General features: G+C 40.8%; 2 protein-coding genes and 1 long non-coding RNA gene across 3 annotated transcripts; 2 read left to right on the top strand and 1 right to left on the bottom strand.

Moving 5' to 3' along the window:
* Nucleotides 1-1,956: 1,956 nt before the first annotated feature.
* orai2 (ORAI calcium release-activated calcium modulator 2) lies at nt 1,957-9,851 on the top strand. The gene is made up of 3 exons (XM_056442282.1): nt 1,957-2,215; nt 4,014-4,249; nt 7,979-9,851. Exons 2-3 carry the CDS (start codon nt 4,019-4,021, stop codon nt 8,552-8,554), a joined length of 807 nt encoding a protein of 268 aa, XP_056298257.1. The 5' UTR covers nt 1,957-2,215; nt 4,014-4,018; the 3' UTR covers nt 8,555-9,851.
* Nucleotides 4,256-6,637, top strand: LOC130211511 (uncharacterized). Its single transcript, XR_008835088.1, has 2 exons — nt 4,256-5,950; nt 6,239-6,637. It is a non-coding gene; the product is annotated as an uncharacterized LOC130211511 (long non-coding RNA).
* Nucleotides 9,852-10,395: 544 nt separating the features above from the next.
* Nucleotides 10,396-23,651, bottom strand: bckdk (branched chain ketoacid dehydrogenase kinase). Its single transcript, XM_056442269.1, has 11 exons — nt 22,453-23,651; nt 20,781-20,849; nt 20,554-20,664; nt 18,753-18,800; nt 17,019-17,138; nt 16,633-16,731; nt 16,210-16,283; nt 15,595-15,723; nt 13,538-13,627; nt 13,145-13,300; nt 10,396-12,733 (listed from the first exon to the last, which is right to left on the bottom strand). Exons 1-11 carry the CDS (start codon nt 22,696-22,698, stop codon nt 12,589-12,591), a joined length of 1,287 nt encoding a protein of 428 aa, XP_056298244.1. The 5' UTR covers nt 22,699-23,651; the 3' UTR covers nt 10,396-12,588.
* Between the last annotated feature and the right edge of the window lie 54 nt (nt 23,652-23,705).

Below are 23,705 nucleotides of genomic sequence, written 5' to 3'. Positions count from 1 at the left end.
TCTGTGTACTCCTTTTATCGTTGACTCTTTTCGCTTGAGTAAAAAAAATACTAAAACTGTCCAGCTGTTGGGAGAAAGAAAAAAAAATGTAAATGTATTTGTTACCTTTTTTTATTTATTTACACCTACAGTTGGAGCTAATGGACGGGTCAGGGACCAGGTTGTAAATGTGCTGTTGGTTTTGGTCTTTTCATGGGATTTCATTGACATTAAGAGAAAGATTAAATACTTTTAGGCTTATCCGTTAACATAAATAACTGTTTTCTGACCGTCATTTCATTTTAATAATTATTAAGTCACGAGTGCTTATTTCCCTTCTTCAGCAGGGACATTGCTTGTCTTACATCTCAATCGGGCCGCCCCATGTCTGTCCAAGTGCTGGAATTCAGTGTTATTTTCATGGCTTTTGGTTGGCAATTCTCCACATAGTACACATCATCTTTCCAAATGCACACAAGCCCCTTCTATCTGTTTTGTAATACTTTACTTCAACACTGCTGTTATTAAATCAAAGATGCAATTATATTAAGATTAAGACAATGATACCAGTGAGTCAGGGTAAGTGCTGAGTTAGATTAAGCTCTGATTTAAGTCTTTGTTCTTCATAACTGCTCTGTTGCCGGATGCATGTCTGTAGCTCCCCTAAAGTGGCGGGACGTGATATTCCAGCTGAAGTCCATCATTTGAGGAATATGGTGCAATGTAAGTCCAACATTTCCTTTATTACATTTAGCAAAAGTAGTAGTAATATGCTTTGAACGTTCATTTGCACTCAACATACAAAATGAGACAGTCCTGCCACTGTCATCATCAAGAGTATAGAAGCATGACCAATATTATCCTGAGGATGTGATGGACATTATTCAACAGATCTCCATTCCTAAATCATCCACTTTGCATCAGTTAACATTCCTCATTCAGCATCAAAGTGATTTAATTTCAATTGCCCATGATAGGCAAGAGCGAACAGATTTCTTTTCTTTTTGTTTGATAAGACGCCAGTCTCGGCTCCAGCTAATTGAATGCAATTCAGCTCAATTCATTTGTTTAGTCCAATATCACAAGATTTCCTCAGAGATGCTTTAAAATGTGGAGCAACCTGCTCGGTCCTTGGACCCTCACATTGGAAGACCCCCCAAAGAAAAAACTTTACCAGGGAAAATATGCAGTAGTGGTATACTTACTTATATGTAGTACTAAAGGCAGCAATACTATTGTGTTCTTACTAAAAGTACAACATTATTAGCTAAACATTATATTTTGTCTATTTCGGAATCACAATTATATTATTATATTATATATATATATATATATATATATATACATATATACTATACTGATTCGAAGGCACACTACTGAGGATGGGTCCCAAAATTCACATCTTAACCCAGTCTAAGAAATAAACCTCCCATGCCACTCTGTCAACATCACGGTAAATCTCATGTGAGTGCATACCATCTATTGGCACAATGGACAGTTTTAACATCTCGTCCCGTGTTTTATGATTCTATATATATATATATATATATATATATGTAATATAATTTGTGATGAATAAATATGTACATTTCTTTTAATGTGGCAGCTGGTCAAGCGAGGTGTGGCAACTATTAATTTGGATATTTAATATGTCTGACTTCATTTTTAATAACATAATTTAGGAGTTGTTTTTTAATGTGTATTAGTTAGCAAAATATGCAAGTGAATTAGTTACTAAAAGGCTGCCATATAAATGCGTTCGTGTAACAAAATGTTTTCCTCCAAACAATTTGTGGAGTGAAGGAAACATTAAAAAGTGCCCTTTAATTGTACATCAGTAAAGTGCTTACGTGAACGTGTATTCGTGTTGTACACGATTTGATTTGGATGTGAATCGTTTGTGCTTTTACTTTGAAGGCAACACGCCCAACCGGAAACGCTATTCTACCCACCGGAGTTATCCTCACCTGCCTCGGGTCTCCGCTGCAAACGAGACACCCGATGCCTGGCGAACATACCTGAACAGCGTGGAGAGCCTATCTATTTTAGAGACTGTGGCTCGACTGCTCGAGGCTGAATACGTTTGTTGTTGATTATTTGCGTCCGAAAAGCCGGAAGTTGTTCAAGCAAAACGCACCCGGTGTAGCCGAGGCGGCTGTCACGGTTTATTGTCGTGTGCAGGGACGGAGAAAAGACCCAGGAGTTAAAATATACCAAAAGGCACGTCGACAGTCTGGTAAGATTACGAAAAAGAAGAACAAAACTCTCCTCATTCGCGTTTTAGTTTAATGTCAGCCGTTTTCTCTTCCGGCTTGCTTGACGGGGGACGTTGGGTAAAAATATCTGCAAACTAGCTTAAACTCGGTAAACGGACCCTGCTCACTGAACGTGACCAGCGGTCTAAATATACCTTGCATGGCGGGTTAAAGGCGCTCAACCCCCCGGGGGATCACAGGAGGACTCGGTACCCTCACTGGAGAGAGTATGTGCAGCTAAATCTTTCAATGAAATGGATTCACTATGAGCTACATTTTTGTGTTCCTACTAAAGTTAATAGTTTAATGCAACACTTTAAACGTTAGATTAACAGCTGTTTTTATAGCTAAATGTGTACTTTGAGGTTTAGTTTGGAGGATATTCTAATAACACAGTTACCAGACTTGGTTATGTCCGCTTCATAGCCACGGTCTACGTTTCTAGGAACTCAGGAAACCAAACTGGTTCGTGTTTGCGTGGAGACGAGCAAGCAGTGGGGAGGGGGCTGGAAGCTTCAGATAGACACACGCATAGTAGCTTTTTAAAATTATTTAATTACATTTTTTATTTAAAGGAACAAAATACTTTGATGATGGCAGAGGTATATGTATGAGTGTATGCATACGTGGAATTGAATTGGTTTCCAGGCATGGGAAAATAACAAGTAAAAATGAATTAAGATGAATTAACTCATCAATAAGATGAGTGGTGTCATGTTTGTACAAATATAGTGAATGATGACCAGATGTAGTGGAGTTCTGTTGTGTTGTAAATGATAGATGAGGTGAGTTTTTCCATTGAAATATATTCTGACATATTTTTCCAGTGTGTGATATGTGTGTTATTCCTTGATTTCCAGTTCATGAATATTGTTTTCTTGGCGATAGTTAGGGCCATGAGAAGTATTTTGCAGTTTGTTTTGCCCAGGTTTATTGATGAGATGTCTCCCAGTAAACAGAGTGATGGGGATAACAGGACGAGGCAGCCCAGGAAAACAGTGACTCAGTTATTTGTTTCCAAAAGTGTTGAACTGGTGTGCAGTGCCAGGTGGCGTGAATCTAACTATCTTGACTATTTTGCATGCAATGTGGACAGATGTTGAAGTGAAACCCATTTAAAATGTGTGGTGCCCAGGGTAGTGAATTCTGTGTAGTATTTTATATTGTATTAATTGTAGATTTGAATTTTTGGTCATGAAATAGATATTAGTACAGATTTTGGTCCAGAAGTCAGCATCAGGTTAGCTAAATCAAATTACTATTTTATTATTGCTATGGATATTATTTGAGAGTGTGATATTATGCTGCATATTTTTGAGATTAATTCATTTGAGGAGGTGATATTAATTAACTGAGGTTGAGGGAGGTAATTCCAAATTAGTGGTCTTAATGTTGAATTTTGTTTGAAGGGATGATTTAAATTGTAGATATTCCAAAAAGTGATTTTTCCCGATGCCATACTTCTGAACAGAATGGGGGAATGAAACCAGGCTATTGTTATTAAAGATGTGTTTCAAATGAGTGATGCCTTTAGCGGACCATATGTGGAGATTTAAAGCTTAGAATGTCAGGATTGTTCCATATAGGGGTGAAATTTGAGGGTGCAAAATTGATATTAGTGATTTTGTGGCATTTCCACCAGGCTGTCGGAGTGTGTGTGTGTGTGGGGGGGGGGGGGAAATACCACACAACTGCAATCTGATATAATGTTGACGGTTAAAATCCCAGTTATTTGTATTTAATGCAGCTGTGCATGCATCTCCTGTTTACTCCCACCAGCTGCTATGAGCAGGGAGTTGAACGTGCCAATGGGTTCCCCGACCCTAGGGCTCTCGGAGCGAGGCCCTGATTGCGTGGGAATGGACTACAGGGACTGGGTGCGACGGAGTTACCTGGAGCTGGTCAGCTCCAACCACCACTCGGTGCAGGCCCTGTCCTGGAGGAAGCTCTACCTGAGCCGGGCCAAGCTGAAGGCCTCCAGCCGGACCTCTGCACTGCTCTCTGGCTTCGCAATGGTCAGTCACACTCCTCTTTTTTTGCTTTTACACTTTATCCAATGAAATGATTTATTTGATTTGCTGCCTTCCTGGCAGCACACTGTTTCATTTATTTTGAATTTCATGAAGAAAGAAAAAAATACATTGGGCCTTTTTAGAGTTTTGCTTTGAATAAAATGTTCACATTAACCCTGTGCAGTGCCCGTTCGGAAATGGACACTTTCTTGTCTCCCTGTTAGTGCTGCTTGCAGCGATGACGTCAGGGGACGTGTCCGTTAAGGGGGTGTATTTCTTGGTCTTTCCTCGGATTGGTTGCTTGCAGCGTCATCAAGAACCAGTTATCACTTGTTGACTTTCAGGAAGGGAAGATGAGTTTGTGTGTAACGTTAAAACATCCTGCAGCAAAACTGAAGGCCAGTCAATGAGCCGCGGGGCCTAGAAGGTCTGCTGCGGACGACGTGCTGGATTCAGTCTGCGAAGCCCCGCCCCCGCTGCTGCACAGAAATGTAATCCATGCATGTCCACCTTAAGATATTTTTATTTATTCTGCTGTTTATTAGATCTTTATATTACACTGGATTTACAGCATTTTTTCTCAAATCACGGTTCCATAATTTCTTATGTATCCTTGCTTGAGTAATTTATGAAGTACAATGCAGAATATTCTCTGCATTCGCAGCTTCTGTCTGTGTTGTATGTTCTGTCAGTTTTAGTGTGGTAGATTGCTTTTAAAACTACGATACTCATGAGCCTCAGCCCCTGTTGCTATGGAGAATAGCGATGGGATAGCTCTTGCACATTCAGAACACTTCATCTAACATGGACCAAGAATGTGAAATTGCAAAGTACTGAATGTTTTATCAGGTTTCTACAAAGTGTACGCATTACTTTAAACTTTTCTTTTCGAGACACAAGTAACATAATATTGAGTTATTCTGTGATTGGATGTTTTTCACAAAAATTGACCTAGTTTGATTTCTCCTTTGTCTGCAGGGTGGCCGCGGGTCCTTAAAAAGTCTTAAATCGCTTTTCCTAAAAATAAGGCCTTAAAAATTCTTAAATTGTCTTAAATTCCGATTGGATTGGTCTTCTTTTTTTTGTGGTGTCATGTCACTGTGAATATGAGGCAATCTGTTCCGCCAGGTCTAATATTTTGTTCCGGTTGGCTCTGCGGTGTCTCTGGTGTGTCACCAGGTCCACGCCCCTTCTCTTAAAGGGGCCCCGCGTCTTCGGTCCTATCCCCTACAACGTGAAGCATCGGCTAGTTTAGAAAACATGGTGCGATGCAAGTTCAATACTAAATGGCTAGAAGAGAACGAAAATTTCTGGCTACGGTGGGTGAAATGCTTCTGAAGAGAGCTGCGTTATGTGTCGGGAGTCTTTCCAGCGGTGGAATCTCACGTGCAAGGCAAGAAGCACAGAGACTCGCGAAGGCCGCCTGCTGCCCGCCGTGGCTAGTTTCTGCTCCACCGCTAGCAACGACGTCAACGCTACAACGCTGGAGGTCACCAGAGGAAATCCAGCGGCGTGTATAAAAAGAGCTCATCAACAATGCGGTGCGTTCTTCATTCTGTTCTACGAGACACTGAACCAGACCACCGAGAGCAGACAACTGGACTTCATGTGCGTTATTGGTTAAATGACCACGTCCAGTCAGGATTCTATGGAGCACAGCTCATGGGCCATGACACCGCCCAGGACCAACTTCAGCATCTCAAAGTAAGTCTGCCATAAATCTATGTATTAACTAACCTCTTATACGTTAAACTTTACAGATTTTTCAAGTGAATAACAACTACACGTTAAAATGTAGTTTTAGAATGGTAGTCGAGTCTGGTCAATATGTCTAAATAGTATACACTAGGCTCAAGGGTTGGCTCACGTTGCTTAATTTGGAAAAATAGTATTCATTCATCCAGTCTGACATTAATCTGAAGTGGTGGTGTCATAAAGAGATGTGTTGACTGTTGTATGGCTAAAGTCTGTGTTTTTGTGTGTTTTTTTCAGGAGTGTGCAGCTTGACCTCATACATGTGATTTATATCTCAATGGACCAAATGTCAACTGGAAGTTTATTTATTCATACAGTTTAAAAAGGATTGTTTTCCTAGTATCTTCTCAAAAGCTCAGGAGTAGACATATAAACTAGTGCACAGAAATCCATCACATAGAGACATGAGAACTCACTCAATCACTCACACACACATACATTCTATTATGTAAATGTAATTGCATTTTAAAAGCAGCTGGAATTGTTATTTATGTTATTTTATAGATTTTCTTTGTTCAAAAGGAGCTATGTTGCTCGTATATTTGTAAATATATTTACTTGATATTAGAAGCATTTGTTCATGGGACCTAAATGTTCTGAAAATATTGTATTAATAAATATAATTTACAACAGCAATGACATTTTTGTGTTATCCTTTCGCATTACACCATACTGTTCATTTTGAACAGAAATCAGTGTGTTTACTTTTAATTAACTAATTTAGATTAATATGTATATATACATATATATATATGTATGTATATATCGTATATGTATGTATATACAGTATATGTTTATATATATGTATGTGTATGTATGTGTATATATATATACATACATATATATATAAGTATATATGTACATATGTGTGTGTTTCAAAGCCAAGGGGGTTTCACCTCAAACACACATCTGTAAAGTTATGTAACTCTATAATTGCTCACACAGAAGGAACTCTGAATCATCTGGTCAGATACTGACAAGAAGCCACATAGCCGTGTATAATCAATGCTATCAAGTGTTGAAAAAGTTGGTAAAAAAGGAACCAAATAGAAGTTGTATTTACTACTATTATTGATAAATATACCAGTATCGTATTTATGGTATCATATATATTTATGGTATTGTATTGAATTCTGGTATCGTTGTAGTATCATGATATTTATGGCAGGTATTGTATCAAAGATCGTGACAACCAGGTAGAGGCAGAACAGACTAGGAACAGACTCAAGGCTCAGCAGAGCACACAAGACTTGAAGACTTGTTCAGGCCAAAAAGTTGGTTCATGAATGACCATATTATATATATATATATAATGACAATTTGTTTTGATCGACGTGTATTTATTTATTTGAATGCGTGTTATTCGCATAAGTAAAAAAGTATTAAACCGAATCGCATGAAATTTGGTGGGATGATTGGTTATTATCCGGGGACCATTTGATTTGATTTTGGGATCGATCGGGTAAAAGGTCATGGTCAAGGTCATGAAAAGGTCAACATCTTTTTACCATAGCGTGGCCAATTTATATCCAATTGGCATGCAACTAATGCCAAAATGTTCATAATTCAATGCCCCATCTTGTGATATGCGAAGGTATGCGCTCTACCGAGTGCCCATTCTAGTTGCTATTATTATAGGGCTCGATCACTGACTTAGTGAGAATGGTGGACCTATTGTTCTCTTAAAATGTTTATTTTTATGTCGTTTTGCGGTCAGAACAATCAAATGACCATAGTCACCAGCACACTCTTCCCCCCCCCCCCCCCCCCTTGTCACCTTTTTCACTCATGAGTTTGCAGGCACGTATATCACCAGTAGCCTGTGTCGTTTCATCCACATGTCAAGGTCACGACAGGGTGGCGATGACCTCAGGACAGACGCGTTAGAAAATGAGTTTTTCCTAATGGGTGTTGGTGCGAGTCTTCCTCACATGGACATGTAGTCATCTGGTTATCCGTGTCCCTCTATCAACAAAGGTGGCCATGGTAGAGGTGGAGTTGGAGATGGACTACAGTTACCCCTCTGCGCTCCTCATTGCCTTCAGCGTGTGCACCACCGTGCTGGTGGCGGTGCACCTCTTCGCCCTGCTGATCAGCACCTGCATCCTGCCCAACGTGGAGGCGGTCAGCAACATCCACAACCTCAACTCCGTCAGCGAGTCGCCCCACGAGCGCATGCACTACTTCATCGAGCTGGCCTGGGGATTCTCGACGGCCCTGGGCATCCTGCTGTTCTTGGTGGAGGTGGTGCTCCTCTGCTGGATCAAGTTCCTCCCCGTAGACTCCGGCGGCGCCCAAAAAGCATCGCCCTGCTGCGTCAACGGCACGAAGCCCACGGCGCCCGCAAACGCGTATCGCAACAGCGGCTGGCAGGCGGCCCTGGCCTCCACCATCATCATGGTGCCGGTGGGGGTGATTTTTGTCGTGTTCACCATTCACTTCTACCGTTCTCTGGTGAGCCACAAGACGGAGCGGCACCACGAGGAGATCGAGGAGCTGCACAAGATCAAGGTGCAGCTGGACGGCCATGAGCGAGGCCTCCAGGCTGTGTGACGGCAGGACTGCCGCTTTAAGGACTTCCTTCCGTGTCCCACAGGCATCTCTTTCCTGACCGTTGTTTTCGGGGATCGGTTCAGCAGACGGCCAATACATGCAAGACTGCTGGTTTATTCTCGGGGTAAAGGGCGCTTTGTCAGTTGTTCGTTGGACCGTGTCTTTGTTTGAGATCTGTTGGTCATGTAGAATGTAAAAGGTTTACAGAAAAAGGACTGTAATGTTCGGAGTACCCTTTTAGTGTCTGTGTTTTTCATCAGAGGGTTTGGTGACAGTCGCCAGTTAGATTTTGGATCTGGTTCCAAATATAATACCTAGATTCCCGCCGAGCCTAACAAATGTCTTATTTAATCTGTTGTCTCCCATCACACCTTGTGAGCAAAGAGCTGATAGTTACAAATGCCATAAGTTACTTGCTGTAACGCCAGATGTGATTTGTTTGATTTTTGCTCTGGTTTCTGTGCTCAGCCAGATTGTTTGTTAGCTCCAGGATCAAAAGCTCACAACAGATGTGTTCCTTTGATTTTCAGTTTCTTATGAATCTTATTTCCTTGCAAAAATGTTGCCTGTAAAATGGATTCAATAAGGGATTTTATAAGATATTGATTTGCGAATCTCGTTTCATAATCCATTTGAATTTGATGAAATTCTATTTGTGTTACATCGATAATGTGGTCAGGTCTCACTGACTCAACCTGCTCTTCAGTCCGAGCTCACGTCTGACTGAGGCCATCTGTAAAGTCTTAAAATGCGGTCAAATATAGGTCAAATGTCTCAACCTTTTGTCATTACGCTTATGAAGACCACGGCACCTGTGTATTAAAAAAAGAAGTAAAGAAGAAGTAGCTCTAAAAATATGACTGTCTTACGGAATTGCCATTTTATGGCTGTGCTGAAGGTTTACATCTATTTTTTTTTTTTTGCGTGTAATGTAGTTGTGCGAGACGATGTTTAAAGGTTGTGGATGGAGATGAGAACAGTACATGTTGTCATAAGCATTACCTCGTCCCATCCCATTTCAATTTGTTAACTGAAAGAATCAATGTTGGTTCCTGTTAGAAAACGATCACATTCCAAATAAGATGAATGACCAAAGTGCAGCTTCGTTAGTTTGAGAAGCGACAGATGTGCATCTGTTTAGTTGTGTAGTGAGTGTCGGGTTCTTATCAAAGGATTTCCTGCCGTCTCATGTTTGTGGTTTCTTGCTTCTTAAATGGAAACTGCAGAGGGCGGGGGTTAGGGGAAGAGGAAATTCCTCACCTGCAACAGAAATCCAAAATAAAAATATTAACGTTTTCATTGTCGTGTGTCCAATCAAAGCAGGATAAATCGGTTTGCATTAAGTGTTTTAACCCTTGTGTTGCCTTAGGGTCATTTTGACCCGAATCAATATTACACCCTCCCCCCGCCTTAGGATTAATTTGACCCCATTCAATGTTTAATGTCGGTGTTCTTTCGGTAGTCAACAAACATAAAGTGCCTCACACTTAAACTTGGAAAACAATATTAATTCTAATAATTTTCTGGAGGTTTTAATTGCTGGCGTCAAATTGAACCCAAAGGGTAAAATATGTTTGTAAATATAAAGGTAACAGGAGGGTGAAACATTGAATCGGGTCAAAATGACCCAGAGGCAGGGGGAGGGTGTAATATTGATTCGGGTCAAAATGACCCTAAGGCAACACAAGGGTTAAATAGCTGTAAGACTTTTGTGACATTAACTTCACTTTCCTGACAAGGGTTGTGCAAGTTAGAGACCACAGATGTGATACTTTCATATTTTATAACTATGAAAATGTACCACATTGATCACAAACGTTTAAAAATAAATAATACCACACTTAAAAGTTCCAACCAAGTCAAATTTAATATCTAGTCACAAAACACAACTGGGAAAAAAAAGAGGTTTGAAACCCAATTCAGTCTAGGAGACAAAACACTCCATGGCAGCAGGTTTAGTCAGTAACTTGACTCCAATATTTGGCAATGTATTGGAGATGATTATTTGTTGTTGTGGTTGACTATGCAAAAATTACAAAATTGGAAACCAGGAAAATAGAAATGACCTGATTTGTTCATCCTCTTCCCCTTCTAAAACTAAAAGGATCACTGCATCCACCTTAACCCCTTGAAACCGTAGTCTGGCAGCTATGTGGCATTAACTCCCCTGTTTGCTTTACATGCATAAACTATATACACACTACAACAACAATAAACACATTAATTGATAGACAACCCCGGCAAAAATACAAGTTCAGATAATAGAAGCCATTCTGTTAATCTGGAGCAGTCAATTAGACAGGGTTTTTTGTTTCGTTTCAATAAATACAAGCCTTTTACAAATGAAATTTGATTATGTTTACAATATATCTTACGTCAGAAATAACTGGTTCACTCGTGTTTTAAACATCTCAACTCAAGGAACATTTCTATGTAAAGTCATTTTGCATATTGTTGCGAGTGCAAATCCAAGTGAACAAGTTACTGGATTTGTAAGGTATAAAAAAAAAACATTTATCGGTTTTCAAAAGACAAAAAAAACTAAAGTGTCTCAGTTTCCCCACTGTCTGTGAATGTGAAGTTTTTGAAGCTTCAGGATGAAATGTTGGTTAACAAAGTTCATACATTTCCCATCTTCACGATGTCCTATCTGATAATAAAAAAAGATAAATACTCCAAATGAAGATTCTGGCTGATCTGTTGCTCGACTGTGGAATGTTCAACAAAAGGCAAGGAGTGCTTGAGGTGATAAAATGTCGTGACTTGGCTTCAGTTTTTTTCTGAACTGTATCGTTTGACTCGTACAACTCAAACTGAAAAATCAGAAAGTCCAGGGCTTTGCTCGTTGATTATTTTTGTGATCACAACTTAAATGTTTTTTCGTTTGAGAGCCAATTTGATCTGTGATCATGAACGATTTACTTTCACAAGAAAAATGAGGAATGACTAAAACCGATTTGGACAGATGAGATGTTTCAGGTATCATGATAAAAAGATACAAGGCATCTCAAGCAAATGTCAGTCAAGTTGTGATCTGGAGTAAATTGACCTTCATAAAGACGAGAAACCTAGCTTATTCAAACTTTCCTCTTGAAACCGTGCAAATTAACCCATCTTGAAATGTATTCTTGTACAAAAATATTTTCAAAAAAACACAGCAAACTCAAACAAGCTTTCTAAAAAGAAAAAAGAAATGAAAAAAAGGAGGACCATACGTCTCTGGTATATTGTTACTTTGTTAGTCAAGGGGGCTGCTATCATAGGTACAGGTTTTGATCGGGTAAAGTGAGACAATAGACAGCGAGCGTCTGTGTGAACTGATAAAGGCAGCAAAAAGAAAAGAGGGCGGGGCGAGCGGTTTGAACAACTACGTCACACAGTAAGGCCACTGAACACCTCGGGGGGCTTCCCGCCTGAAAGCTCCACCAAATTAATGAGCTTTTGCCGTTTTCTTATTGTATTTCTGGAGCTGAACTCAAGACGGATTTGTAGAATATCGCGATGGTTTGTCAAGAGTTGAGGTGTTCAGCGCATGCTGAGGCCACGTAGGTTGTACTTACAGACCGTTGATTATGACAGGGTTGCTGGAGTGTCTCGGGAGTTTCATTTGAAACATTAAATCATCAAAACATCTGTACTTATTGCGAGGCTATGCGACAAGTAACTTCAAAGTGAGCTTCTTTAAAACTGAAGCTCTTTTTCCTTTCCTTCCTTCCTTGCTTGCTTCCTTCCTTCCTCCCATATTAACATCAATGTCCACTACCGTCCAGTTTGTCCCGATGACCTTCAACATTCACACGCCACGGGGAACAAAACGCGATAGAAAAACAACTGATATTATCAACTTGAGAGCTAACATAGCTTATAGTCAGTCTAAAAGGCAAAAAAAAAATCATGGGTTGGTGAATTTAGGAGGTTTCTGACAAAATACTGGGTGTAGGCTATCACAAGGTCCTGTAGTTCATGTCAGCTTCCCTGGTGGGGGAGCCCTCGGTGTGGCCCCATTCCTTGTTTGGGATCTCCAAGGAGGAGCTTTACACTCTGAAGCTCTCTCCTTTGCCGTCGATGTGGCGCAGACGCAGGTAGACGTCGGTGCCGATGCCCTGCATGGACTGCACGGACAGGGAGCCGTCCAGGTACTCGGCGTAGGCCCTGGACGTGGGCAAGCCGAAACCAAACCTGCGCGGCACAAAAGACGCAGACGGCGAGCAGGGTTAGACGAGGCACAGTGGCTGACCATGATCTGAAAACTATGAACACAGGCGCGGACAAAGTCCTGGACACAACTGTGAAATGCCACCCATACCAGTCGCTCTGAAATACAGGAATTCCCCGAAAAGCCTCCTGAAGGCATAACAATGTGAGCATAAATGTAGTTATTTAATAAAACTAAAAAACCCTTGTGCTTGGATTGGTACGTCCGATCCAGTTTCAATAGTTCCACCCTCTTTGGTATGACGTTTTATTTTCTTGTCAGTCAGTGTGCCGTATCCACATTAAGTAGAACAACTTTTCTCATGAAAGCACATCAAAAGAATTAAAGTATTTCCCATGGCTCCGCAATTCAGCACATGAATTTAAAATTCTCACCCATGCATGGGGCTGGACTGATTCCCACTGTTTGTAATGTTGTTGAAGAAGTTGCTCATTCGGGGGTCCTGTGCACTCTCCTCAGCCGTGCTAAAGTGGTAGTCCATCACCTTGTCTATAATATCGTGAGGGATGCCGCCGCCGCGGTCTGAAATCCTTAAAAAGGAAGGGAAAAAAAGGTAAGTTACTTTTGGAAGCTTTAAGCGATCCAATCGTTGGTTCCTGTAAAATTGGGGACCCTAAAATGCTTCAGTTTCTGACAAGGATGGATGAAGCTAGATGTAATTCTTGAGGGGAAGGCATCGCTGGCAGCCGCATTGCAGGGTTGAAGAAACAGGTTTTTAAATTTATTTTTTAAACCAGTCGCTATTGAACAGATGTGTCGGCACTCACCTGATGACAAAATCAATGTCGTTATTGGCAACGGTGACGACCACATCGGGTACATTGTATGGGGTGTCCAAGTGGCTTTCCATGGTTGCCCTGAAGAGACAATAGATGAATACGATCAGATAGAGAAATCCTTTATTGGTCCTACAGCAGAGAAATTTGCAATGTCAAAAATTTCATTTATCAAACCATTTAATATTAAGACAAACTCCAGACCGAATTGGCCGACTTTAACCACTAGGGGACTTGACTGAACAGCTGCAGCCGAGTCCTGCACTTCTTTTGTCAACTTCAGTTTTTTATATAAACAAACAAATATTCTGTAAATCACATTATCATATTAATTATAACTAATTTGATGATGTGGGCTACTTAAGTGAGTACATGTATTTGTAGATAGCGGAGAAGATAAAACATGTTTTACTGTCTTACACTTTTTTTTTGTATTTGAGCAAATACAGACCTCAAACTGTATTTTGAGGTGTCTGTATACCCATTATATATGGCTGTGTAAACATATTCAATTAAATTTAATTTAATTTAGTTTATTTTATATAGCCCAACATCACATAGTACAAATTTGCCTCAAAGGGCTTTACAATGTACACATACGACATCCCTGTCCCAGGACCTCACACTGGATCAGGAAAAACTCCCAAGAAATAGAAAAAACCTTTTCACTGGGAAAAAAGGGACGAAACCTTCAGGAGAGCAACAGAGGAGGATATGTATATGTATGTATATGGCACATAACCCGCTTTAAAGGATTCATTGTGCAGAGCCCTTCTACAAAGTCCTAAAGGGACTGCCCTGACAGCATGCGTTGGATTTTGTTTTATTGGGTGGCTGTGGACTAACATCACCACTCGAGTGCCTCTCTTAGGGTTTCCACCAAAAGGTATTTTATTTCCACTCAACTCATGTCCATGATATTAACAATGCAGGCCCGTTTGGACTAACGAAAAACAGGTAACAGCTAACCCTAACTGTAAAATCTCTCATCTAGATTGTTATTTCATAATAAAATGTCATCTTGTACAAATCTAATTTACGAGCGGGGACTCTTCGACCAGAAAATGTGTAATTATTTTTTGTGAAGATGTTGATGAGAATGTTATTTTTACCACAAGTACGACATATAATCTCAACATAAATTAAGATTATATGTATTTATGGAGAGAAAAGGTGATTTATGTTTTTCTTTTAAGGGGTTCAACCATTTATGGCGGCATAATTGAGTCATTGTCGGTCAACATTTTTGTATTTATCACAGAGCCTGGGGAATTGGGGGAGGGGGGTATTAGGAAGAAAGAAAATCTGAATTTATAAAAAAGAAACCAGTTTATTTTTGTCCGAAAAACCACATTGCTTTCCTGCAAGGTTGGATCAATGTCATTGTACCACAGACGCCACCTTTAAACACCGTTATGCGAGTCGCTTTGTGCGTAACTGTGGTAACGACTGCCGGCTAATTCATTGGGTGGAGCCTCACCCTTAAAGGTGTGGCTGGCCTCAGAGGTTGAAAGCGCACGTACACATTTTCTTTCTGTGCAATTTCATGAGCATGAATACTTATATCTCTAAATATACTCTGCACTTGGCAGCTCACGTTATCGCCACAGTGTTTAATGTCACGACTGTGGTTGATGAGGTTGATCCAACCCTTCCCCAGCTCTTCAGCAATATTCACTGAACCCCATTCAAAAATATATTGTTTCTTCTTCTAGATAATAGAACATTCTCGATAATGTTTTTGATGACTTACTTTTGGGGGATGAATTGGAATTTGGAAAGGATTTTTTGTGTGTTTTTGTTGTTGTTGATTGTGTGACCTTATGGATGACAGTAAAACTATCAAATATGAAACATATTTTCAAGTTTCATGCTCGATATAGGAAAAGAGACAATCAATCGTGAGCCCTGCATTGTGGATCGCACCGAGAACAGACCATCACTAGATTGTTCAAGTTGTTTCAACAACTGGAGCGGGCAGTTGAGCCGGCCGTTTGTGTTTGTGTGTGTGTGTGTGTGTGTGTGTGTGTGTGTGTCAGTCAGGTTACCTCATGGCGTTCTTGAGGAGCTCGGGCAGGATGTAATCCAGAGGCAGCGGGATGAATGGGAAGCGAGCTGCGACGTGTCCGTTGATCCGCACTCTGGGCGAGTTACCATACTGGTGCTCACAAAGACGCCTGGTGGAGATTTTGTGGGTATTCGGTCATATTGCCCAAATTATGTTGATTTAAAAAAAATACATTAAAAAAAGTAAACAAAGTTATTACAATATATATTCAGGAGGACTTGGATGTGTGAAAGAAATATTACAAAATAGAATATTTGAGATATGTACTTAAATTGTAGTCACAATTTTCTTGTGCGGATTTAATTGTGTTTATCAGCTGTACACTTCCCCCCAAAATAACAAAAGATACATGATTATTAGCCCACAAACTCTATGAACTTTCTTTGTGAAGTTGCTAAAAAAAAATTGGGGGAAAAAGTTCAGGAGATAAGATTACAGAAGGTAAACAAAGATGATTGCTCACATCACATTCACAGTTTCAGGGAGTTTATCAGCTGAACTCTGACTTCCCTCAGTCAACAGAGTGCTCATACAGAAGCAGACAGAAGTCATCTAAAGGTGATAAATAAACAAAGCTGTGTGACTAAACGCTTACCTGGCAAAGTCCACCCACTTCTCGACTATCTTTTTGGGGGAGAGACGTCTGCATATGATCCCAACAAAATCAGGCTGAAACGAGAACAGAAATAATTCCGTATACTCAAATCAAAGAAAGAAACTTTTTTAAATTATTTTATATCAACTAGTTTTTAATGTGTGGGATGTTTCCTTCTCCTGCGATCTACTGTATATCAAGCTATTTAATTAATAATATGAGTGACTGAAAGCATTAACCATTAACAAATGTTTCCCTTTTGTTTAAGAAATGTTTGATGATTAAAAAACTACAATGACCAGCTGAAAGATTACCGAGTTTAAAAAATAATTTAAAAAAGGTGTGTTCACTGGAAAATGTAATGCTACAAGCTACACAGAGTAAAGATTTTTAAAAAACATCTGAATCACAGAATAAACGCACGTTGTCTTCGTGAAGGGCGAGGTGATGCGTGGCCAACATTCGGATCCCCAGGCGAGAGCACAGTGTCGTATCCAGGAAGCTGCGTATGATCGCCTCGTCCTGCAAAACATTGCTTTTGAAACCCTTCAAATAAAAGAAGGCAGATTTCCTGTAAAGCAGAAATCTGGAACACTCACTATACTCGGGGATTTAAAACCCCGAACAGTCGGTTTCATGAGAAATGAAACGAGCGATTCAGCTTGAAGGACCTTCAATTGCCTAGATGATATGTCATCAACAGAATACTACATAGGCTATTATTACAAAATCATGAGAGGGAAATCAATTCCAACATTGGATCCATCCTGCAGCTTGTCTTCTGGGACTTTTGGAGGTGCACTTCATACCTGGATGTGTCTGCGACACTCCCTGAAGCCCTGGGCCAGCATGGTGACCAAGTCTTTGTGGTCATCCAGAAGCTGCTGCACCAGCTTACAGAATAGAGCCTCGGCGTCCTGATCCTGGATCTGCGAATAGTAAAAATGCACACTTCAATTAAAAGTCTATTTTAAGGACAGCTTTTTTATTTACTTAGGCTTCCTTGTTTTCTGAAGTGTACATTTGATGTTAACGCAAACTCAACACGTCCCCCATGTTAGCCTCTCTTGCTGAATTCAGCATAGTATATGCAAAGTTGAAACAACAAAACCCAAACCGTCCATGAAACTCGACACTTCCTGCACAGAAGCTTCACACAAAAAAAGCCTTCCAGCTGTTCAAAGGTCATACATCTTCTATTGTCTGGCTTATAACGTACAACTACTAAAGTCAGCCAGTCATTTGCTGTAGCACCCGGAACCAGAAAGGCATGAGTAGCAGAGCTAGAAGATATCAGACTGCACTCTTAGTTCTTACAAATTAAAGATCCTCTGACCTCTGAAAAAAAAATATGAAAAAAATATGTCTCAAACCCACATGACAGATCAGAAGTATTAATCACCAATTCCTGCTGCTGTGGTGGAGCAGACTATAAAGAGGTAGTTAATGTCTTTTTAGAATGGTTGACTTATCTCTTCTGGGATTGGTGTCCACGTAGGAACAAATGTGAGCCTGAATATTCAACTATTGCAAAACAGAAAACATGTTCAGCAGGTCTGTCACTGCCTGCAGTTGTGAACACTTGTCAAATTCTGAAGAGGACAGACCCAACATTCCACACGGTTTCTGATTATTATTAATATTATCTTCATTTAAAAAGGGACCATGTACAGTTGTTAGCGTCACAGTTAAAACATAAATGTCACCATTTGATGGAATGTACCAGATTGTAGCTACAGCTAATTTGCATCTGTCGTCCCTTGACAAACATAAAACAATAACAAACAGTATACTAAGACACACTACAACAGTATATGTGGTAAGAACACACAATGCAAAGCTACAGTACTGCAGATTAAAAGTAAGTAATACAAATTTGCTAATAATATAATATAATGTTGCTCAATAAGTACAGAGCTGACCAGCTTTCAATTATTTATTTTAATTATTTTTAGTGCAGCTCTCTGTCAAGCAGGGTGTTCCACTGATTTGTGGCTTTCAGAGTGTGGCGTAATGGAACCGTGCAGTCGCGCATGGAGGCTATTTTACTGAAACCAAATCCATCCTGATGCCTGAAACTAAGATTGCACAAGCGGTCATCTGTTTGTTTGTCGGCTGTCCTCGACCAAAGAAATTCTTAGGCGACTAGAACTCAAATCGATTTCAATGAATCTGGAAAGATTAATTATCCAATTATCCACAAAGAATCACACAAAAGCAGCACTTTGAATCTTGTGTTTACTTTAGATGTGTTAATGAGAGGGAGAGAGAGAACAAATTTAAATGTTATGCCTTACACTTATTCAACCAATAGCTGGGCTGTTTTGCTGAGCCAACAATCCTCTATGTTTATGAGCTCTCCTTGAAAACAGCCACACAGCACATCCAGCTATGTTCAGCTAACTGGGCAGACGAACAACACGTGAACACACTTCCCGTTGACGGTCACAAGCAGGACCGCTCCCAAAGAAATGAAGAAATTGAACTTATGACCCCTGTGTGTGTCTGTGTGCGTTTCCTGTGTTTGTGTGCGAGAAACTCACCTGGGGGAAGTCAATGAGCATGTGGTAGGCTCTGATATACAGTTCATGCTGCAAGAAAAGGACAGCAGAGGTGGAAGTTAGACTGTGATCGTCCATCCATCGATAAAGCATCGCCCCCTGACTGGGCCCTACACACCAATGCTGACAAATCCACATGTGGTGGACTTTACGGAACAGTTCAGGAAGCTTCTACGACTCCGTTCCAGAAACAGAAAAGAAATGTTGCTCGTCATTTTAATGCATGTTCAAATGGGGTGGTTATATCAAACTTTAATTCATAACCCGGACGTGTATCTTTTGAAACTCTACCTCAAGTGTTGTTTTCTTGAGACAGATAGAGCGAGTGAAGCCCCTCTGGCCTGCATTACAACTGGTGGCGTACAAAAGGAGCTGCACATTATGTAATCCTCCACGGAGCAGCTTCAGAGGAAGGAATCTGGGTGAAAGTTCATCGTCAACAAGGAGACGGTTACTCTGACCGCAGGGGAAAAACAGTGTTCCCAGACCCCACCAGGGGACAAACCAGAAACTCTTACGGGGTGGGGGGGGGGGGGGGAAAGAACAAAAAAACACGTCAAACCAAAATCTAAATTAATGTCACCGTTTGTGAATCGATAGTTTTATGGGTTTTGTTGGCTGATGTTCCGAGACATCTGCGTGTGATGACCGGCTTGTGCCACCGCCTCTGCACAGGAGGCCTTACGAGGATTTTAGTTTGCCCATGATGGCATTTAAAAAACTTTAACAGCGATGTGTCTTTTCCAGGAAATGTGTTCTGGTTGCTGCAGGTATTCAACACTTAAGTTTTGACATTTGTCATTTTGACAAACCCACATTGGCCAACAAAACTGGTGAATTCAGCAAATTCTAGGAACTCTCTTTTTGTCTTAAGTCCTTGCAATGAGGCTCATTGTGCTTTCGGTGACACCACTGAGTTCAACCACCAAAGGTTAGTGAAAAATAAGGATAAGGAGAAAAGTTTTCCATTGCTTTGCCTTTATCAATTTAGACGACGGAACTGCATGTCACGATATCTCGATGTAGGACTTTCATCACCATACGATTCCATGGAGTCGTATTACGGCTACACTACTTCCTCCGTTTCCCTGCTCTTACCTTATCGGCAATGGGTCATGTCAAGTTGACCCACATACTGAATACTGAAGGTTACACATGTTAGACTGTACTATACAAGCAGAGGAGGTATTTCTGGCACAACTTCACCCACTGCCAGGGTGCATGGAGAGAGGCCGACGCCTGAAGAGGTCAACACTTTCCGTATCATTCACCGAACTCAGTGCGATATAAAATATGTATAATCCATGTTAAGTGCTTTCAGACGAAGAGCTGCAACCACCATGTCTGCAGACCGGCAACATTAATGTTCTGTACATTTTTATGGCCGGCAAAAATCATTTAAAATCTGCAGACGATCTAGTTTCTAAGAATAGGCAACTCTAACCTTACTGTTTCGTTTCAGAGAGAAACGTGTTGCTCAGTATAAAGAGAACGTATTTGTTCAAATGTTTCACTGTGCATTACATCACATTTAACAGACGCTTTTATCCAAAGCGACTTACAATAAGTGCATTTCAACCTAGAGTACAAACTAAGAACAAGAATACAGGAAGTAACATTTCCTCAACATAGTCGAACGACAAAAATACCATAATAAGAGCTATCTGTGTTTTAATCCAGATATAGTGCAGTGTCTCGCCTAAGGATATGCCGACATGTGGACAGGAGGACACCGTGGGAAGGCCCTCCAAGATAACATTCCCTGACGAATTGCTGTTCTTACCACTTGCAGAATGGTGGGGTTGCAGCCAATGATGAAGGGCAAACTGCGGAAGCCCTTAATGCGATGGGCGATTCGCACAGGCAGCTCCTTGTGCAGGTACTTGGCACTGCTCTGAGATCAGACGTCGGACAAAGAAAAGCAAGTCAGTGGGGAGTCACACAGATCAAAGAGCTCGACAATGAAAGAGGTAAACCTGGCGGTCCTCTCAAAGCGGCGAAAATATTTACCAGAATGTGGTGCCCATCAGGAGACTTCCCAGAATACAGCAGGGTTGCTAAGGTCAGTCGAACCGAGGCCTGGGGAGACAGTAACACATACGATCACATACACACTTGGAGTCAGGACTGCAGGTCACGTGACACTGTGGGACCCATAAAGACTTTCCTGACCAATACACATTCAGAAATAGCACTATAAGGGTATTGTCTAAAATATCCCAATGCTAGTCCTTCAACTTTTTCAACGTTTCAGTAAGAAGACCAGAATTTTTTAATACTTTAATATTACCATTCAAATACAAGCAGACAGAGAACTTTGAGTCTAGCTTTAAATAAATAAATAAACCATTGAAATAAACTATCTTATCAAAGAATAAAGTAGCTTAAACATTGTTACCAAGTATAGATCAGACAACTTTTAATAAGTAACGTGTGTCTGTGTTGACTATGACAGTGTGAAAACATTGTCTCGAGTGCTTCTTTGCAGAACCGGTACAAAGTACAAGATCCATGAACAGCCACATACATTTGTTATCTCCCCCACCCCACCCTTCTTTTTCTTAATCCATTTAATCATCTTATGACCTCCTACAGAGCCCTTTGCTGGGACCCACTGCACCAGGTTAAAGTGTAGCTCCAAGTCAGATGACCAGAAACTGCAGCTGACTATAATCAGCCACAATTGTGGTCGTGGAGATCAGCACGTAACATATAATAGTCATAATTATTTGGAGAACCTCCCTTTTGCAGCTGATGACCATGTTGGGGAAGGGTGGTGGTTTAATGACATTATTATTGAACTTGAAAATGTAGCTGCAAATTCCTTCCTCATTTAACTGTGAAGAAATACTTGCTGTGTGTGTGTGTGTGTGTGTGACCAGTCATATTCAACAGATAGCTGGAAATCATATAACAAACTATTAAGGGCTTCGTTTTCTTTCTTAGCATAAATACAAATAGTTTGAGAAAAAAGAGGATGGAAAAAGCTATATTCAAAATTGACAGCATTTCACAATACACAAGCTGAATTATGAACTGGGTCACTCGACCTCCATCGCTGAAACTTTACACCAGATGAAACAACAAATATTGACAGCTTTGCCACAACCAGACACCACTTGAGCTCGCAGGACTTTTCCCCATGCCATTACTTTGTCCGCGATCAACGAAGGTCACTTGCACAAAAACACAACGTTCACAAAGAACCGTCACGATGCATTCAAGGCCTCGGGGGAGAATCGTTGAAATAGCGGTTATAGTTAATGTAACGGGCAACTAATGAGTTACTATAAATATGTATATATAATCGTGCACATAATCACGATTGACAAATAACACAAATAATGTATTGTCATGGGAAATTAATACGTCTAACAATAGCTACTTGTTTTGTTTGATATAACGTTAAGCTGGAACTTCAATGTGTTTTACTTGAAATAAATAAATAATTGTATAAAGTAATCGCATTGGAGAAAGCCGCGTACCTTACATCGGGTCCCAACTACGAACTCTTGCGAGTTCGCTTTGAAATACGGATCACAACCGCATTTACCTGCCTTTTTCAGTGTCGGTGAACGCATCACAAACATTGCTAGCAGTTAGCTTACTCGCCCCTCGTTGTCGGAGCAACGGTATCAGAAGAGCGCGCCGGGTGAAAAAAAATATATGTCACGTTCTTCACCTTTTCTGCAGAAACGTCGATTGCGGACTGGTTGTAAAACGAAGTGACAGTCTTCGACCGCTCCCTCGCCATCTCCGAGAAGTCCTGCATCGAGGACGTGGACCGAAACCTGCGGCTCCCGACGCCTGACATCGGCGGCACTGTTTTGGTGAGGGTGGCCAGTAGGAGGCTGTCGAGCCTCGGCCTGAGCCCGCAGGTCGCGCCGCTCAGCATCTCCACCGCGATACCCGCCAGTCCCGGACGCATTTGGAAAACGAGCTGTGTGAGTGAACAAGGTGGGCTGCCCTGTTCCCGTTACGAGCACTGAATGGTTTGGAGAGGGTTTGCTACGAGGCCATTAGCTTTGCGTCGAAATGGTGCACAAAGGCATGCATCTGAATACAGTAGAGAGGGTACAGAAAGGGCTTTGCTCACATTGGCCAGAAAGGGGAAATCTGGGGGCGACGCCATGACAGCTAAACCAATCAGTGAGTCCAGAGGCGGAGCGAACCCCGCCTCCCTCCGCCTCCCCTTGTACAGAACTGCAGGGAACAGCCGGACTTGGACGATAAACAAGTATTGTAGCATGAGCTCAAGAGGAAAGGGTCGACACTAATGCATGTTTAAAAATCCTTCGTATTTACTAGATTTTAATTTGGTCCTTATTGGTGGTAGGATACATATTCAGATATCTCAATCGTGTATATATAAACCACGACTGCAGACACACAGATCATGAAATACGTTTTTAAAATGCAATTATTTGATTTATTAAATCAATATATTTGTACAACTTCACAACACATAACAACATGGTGAGTTGTACACAAACACACAGTAGAAGTACTGTAGGATTAGACAGTAAAAAGGAACACTATTTGCTGTATTTACTCAGCAGGCAGTAAGAAGGCTGCCTTTCTACTCCTCTTCACGCCTCACAGCAATGTTGACCTTAGTGAGGACTGTTTGCATTCCTTGTTATCAGGACTTTATATAGTTACTTTAAACAGCAAGGTCCAAAGACTGACCAAAACAAAATAGATGAGGTTCATTCACACACAATCATTCACTCAAAATATGTACATTTGAAGAAAAAAAGAGGAAGCACAAATTGCACCCAAAAAACAGACATGAATTTAAAGTTTGAGACTTCCTATTCATAACAGACACAAAATTAATTCTGCATTCATTCTTTTTGGCCACTTGGGGCGACAATGAGTTGTGAAGACAATCCTGCCTCACATTGTGTATCACTTTAAAGTCTCTACGGCTAA

Source organism: Pseudoliparis swirei, chromosome 3 (assembly GCF_029220125.1).
Source record: "Pseudoliparis swirei isolate HS2019 ecotype Mariana Trench chromosome 3, NWPU_hadal_v1, whole genome shotgun sequence".
NCBI classification, from domain to species: domain Eukaryota; kingdom Metazoa; phylum Chordata; class Actinopteri; order Perciformes; family Liparidae; genus Pseudoliparis; species Pseudoliparis swirei.
The sequence above is the reverse complement of the archived record's forward strand: the minus strand, read 5'-3'. Positions and strand labels throughout refer to the sequence as shown.

Coding starts and splice junctions, on each gene's coding strand:
- orai2 (XM_056442282.1), top strand. CDS start 4,019: ATGAGCAGGGAGTTGAACGTGCCAATGGGTTCCCCGACCCTAGGGCTC. Junction 4,250..7,978: donor TGCTCTCTGGCTTCGCAATG/GTCAGTCACACT, acceptor CTATCAACAAAG/GTGGCCATGGTAGAGGTGGA.
- bckdk (XM_056442269.1), bottom strand. CDS start 22,698: ATGCGTCCGGGACTGGCGGGTATCGCGGTGGAGATGCTGAGCGGCGCG. Junction 13,628..15,594: donor CTCCTCAAGAACGCCATGAG/GTAACCTGACTG, acceptor TTGTCTCTTCAG/GGCAACCATGGAAAGCCACT. Junction 13,301..13,537: donor GACATTGATTTTGTCATCAG/GTGAGTGCCGAC, acceptor TTCCTTTTTAAG/GATTTCAGACCGCGGCGGCG.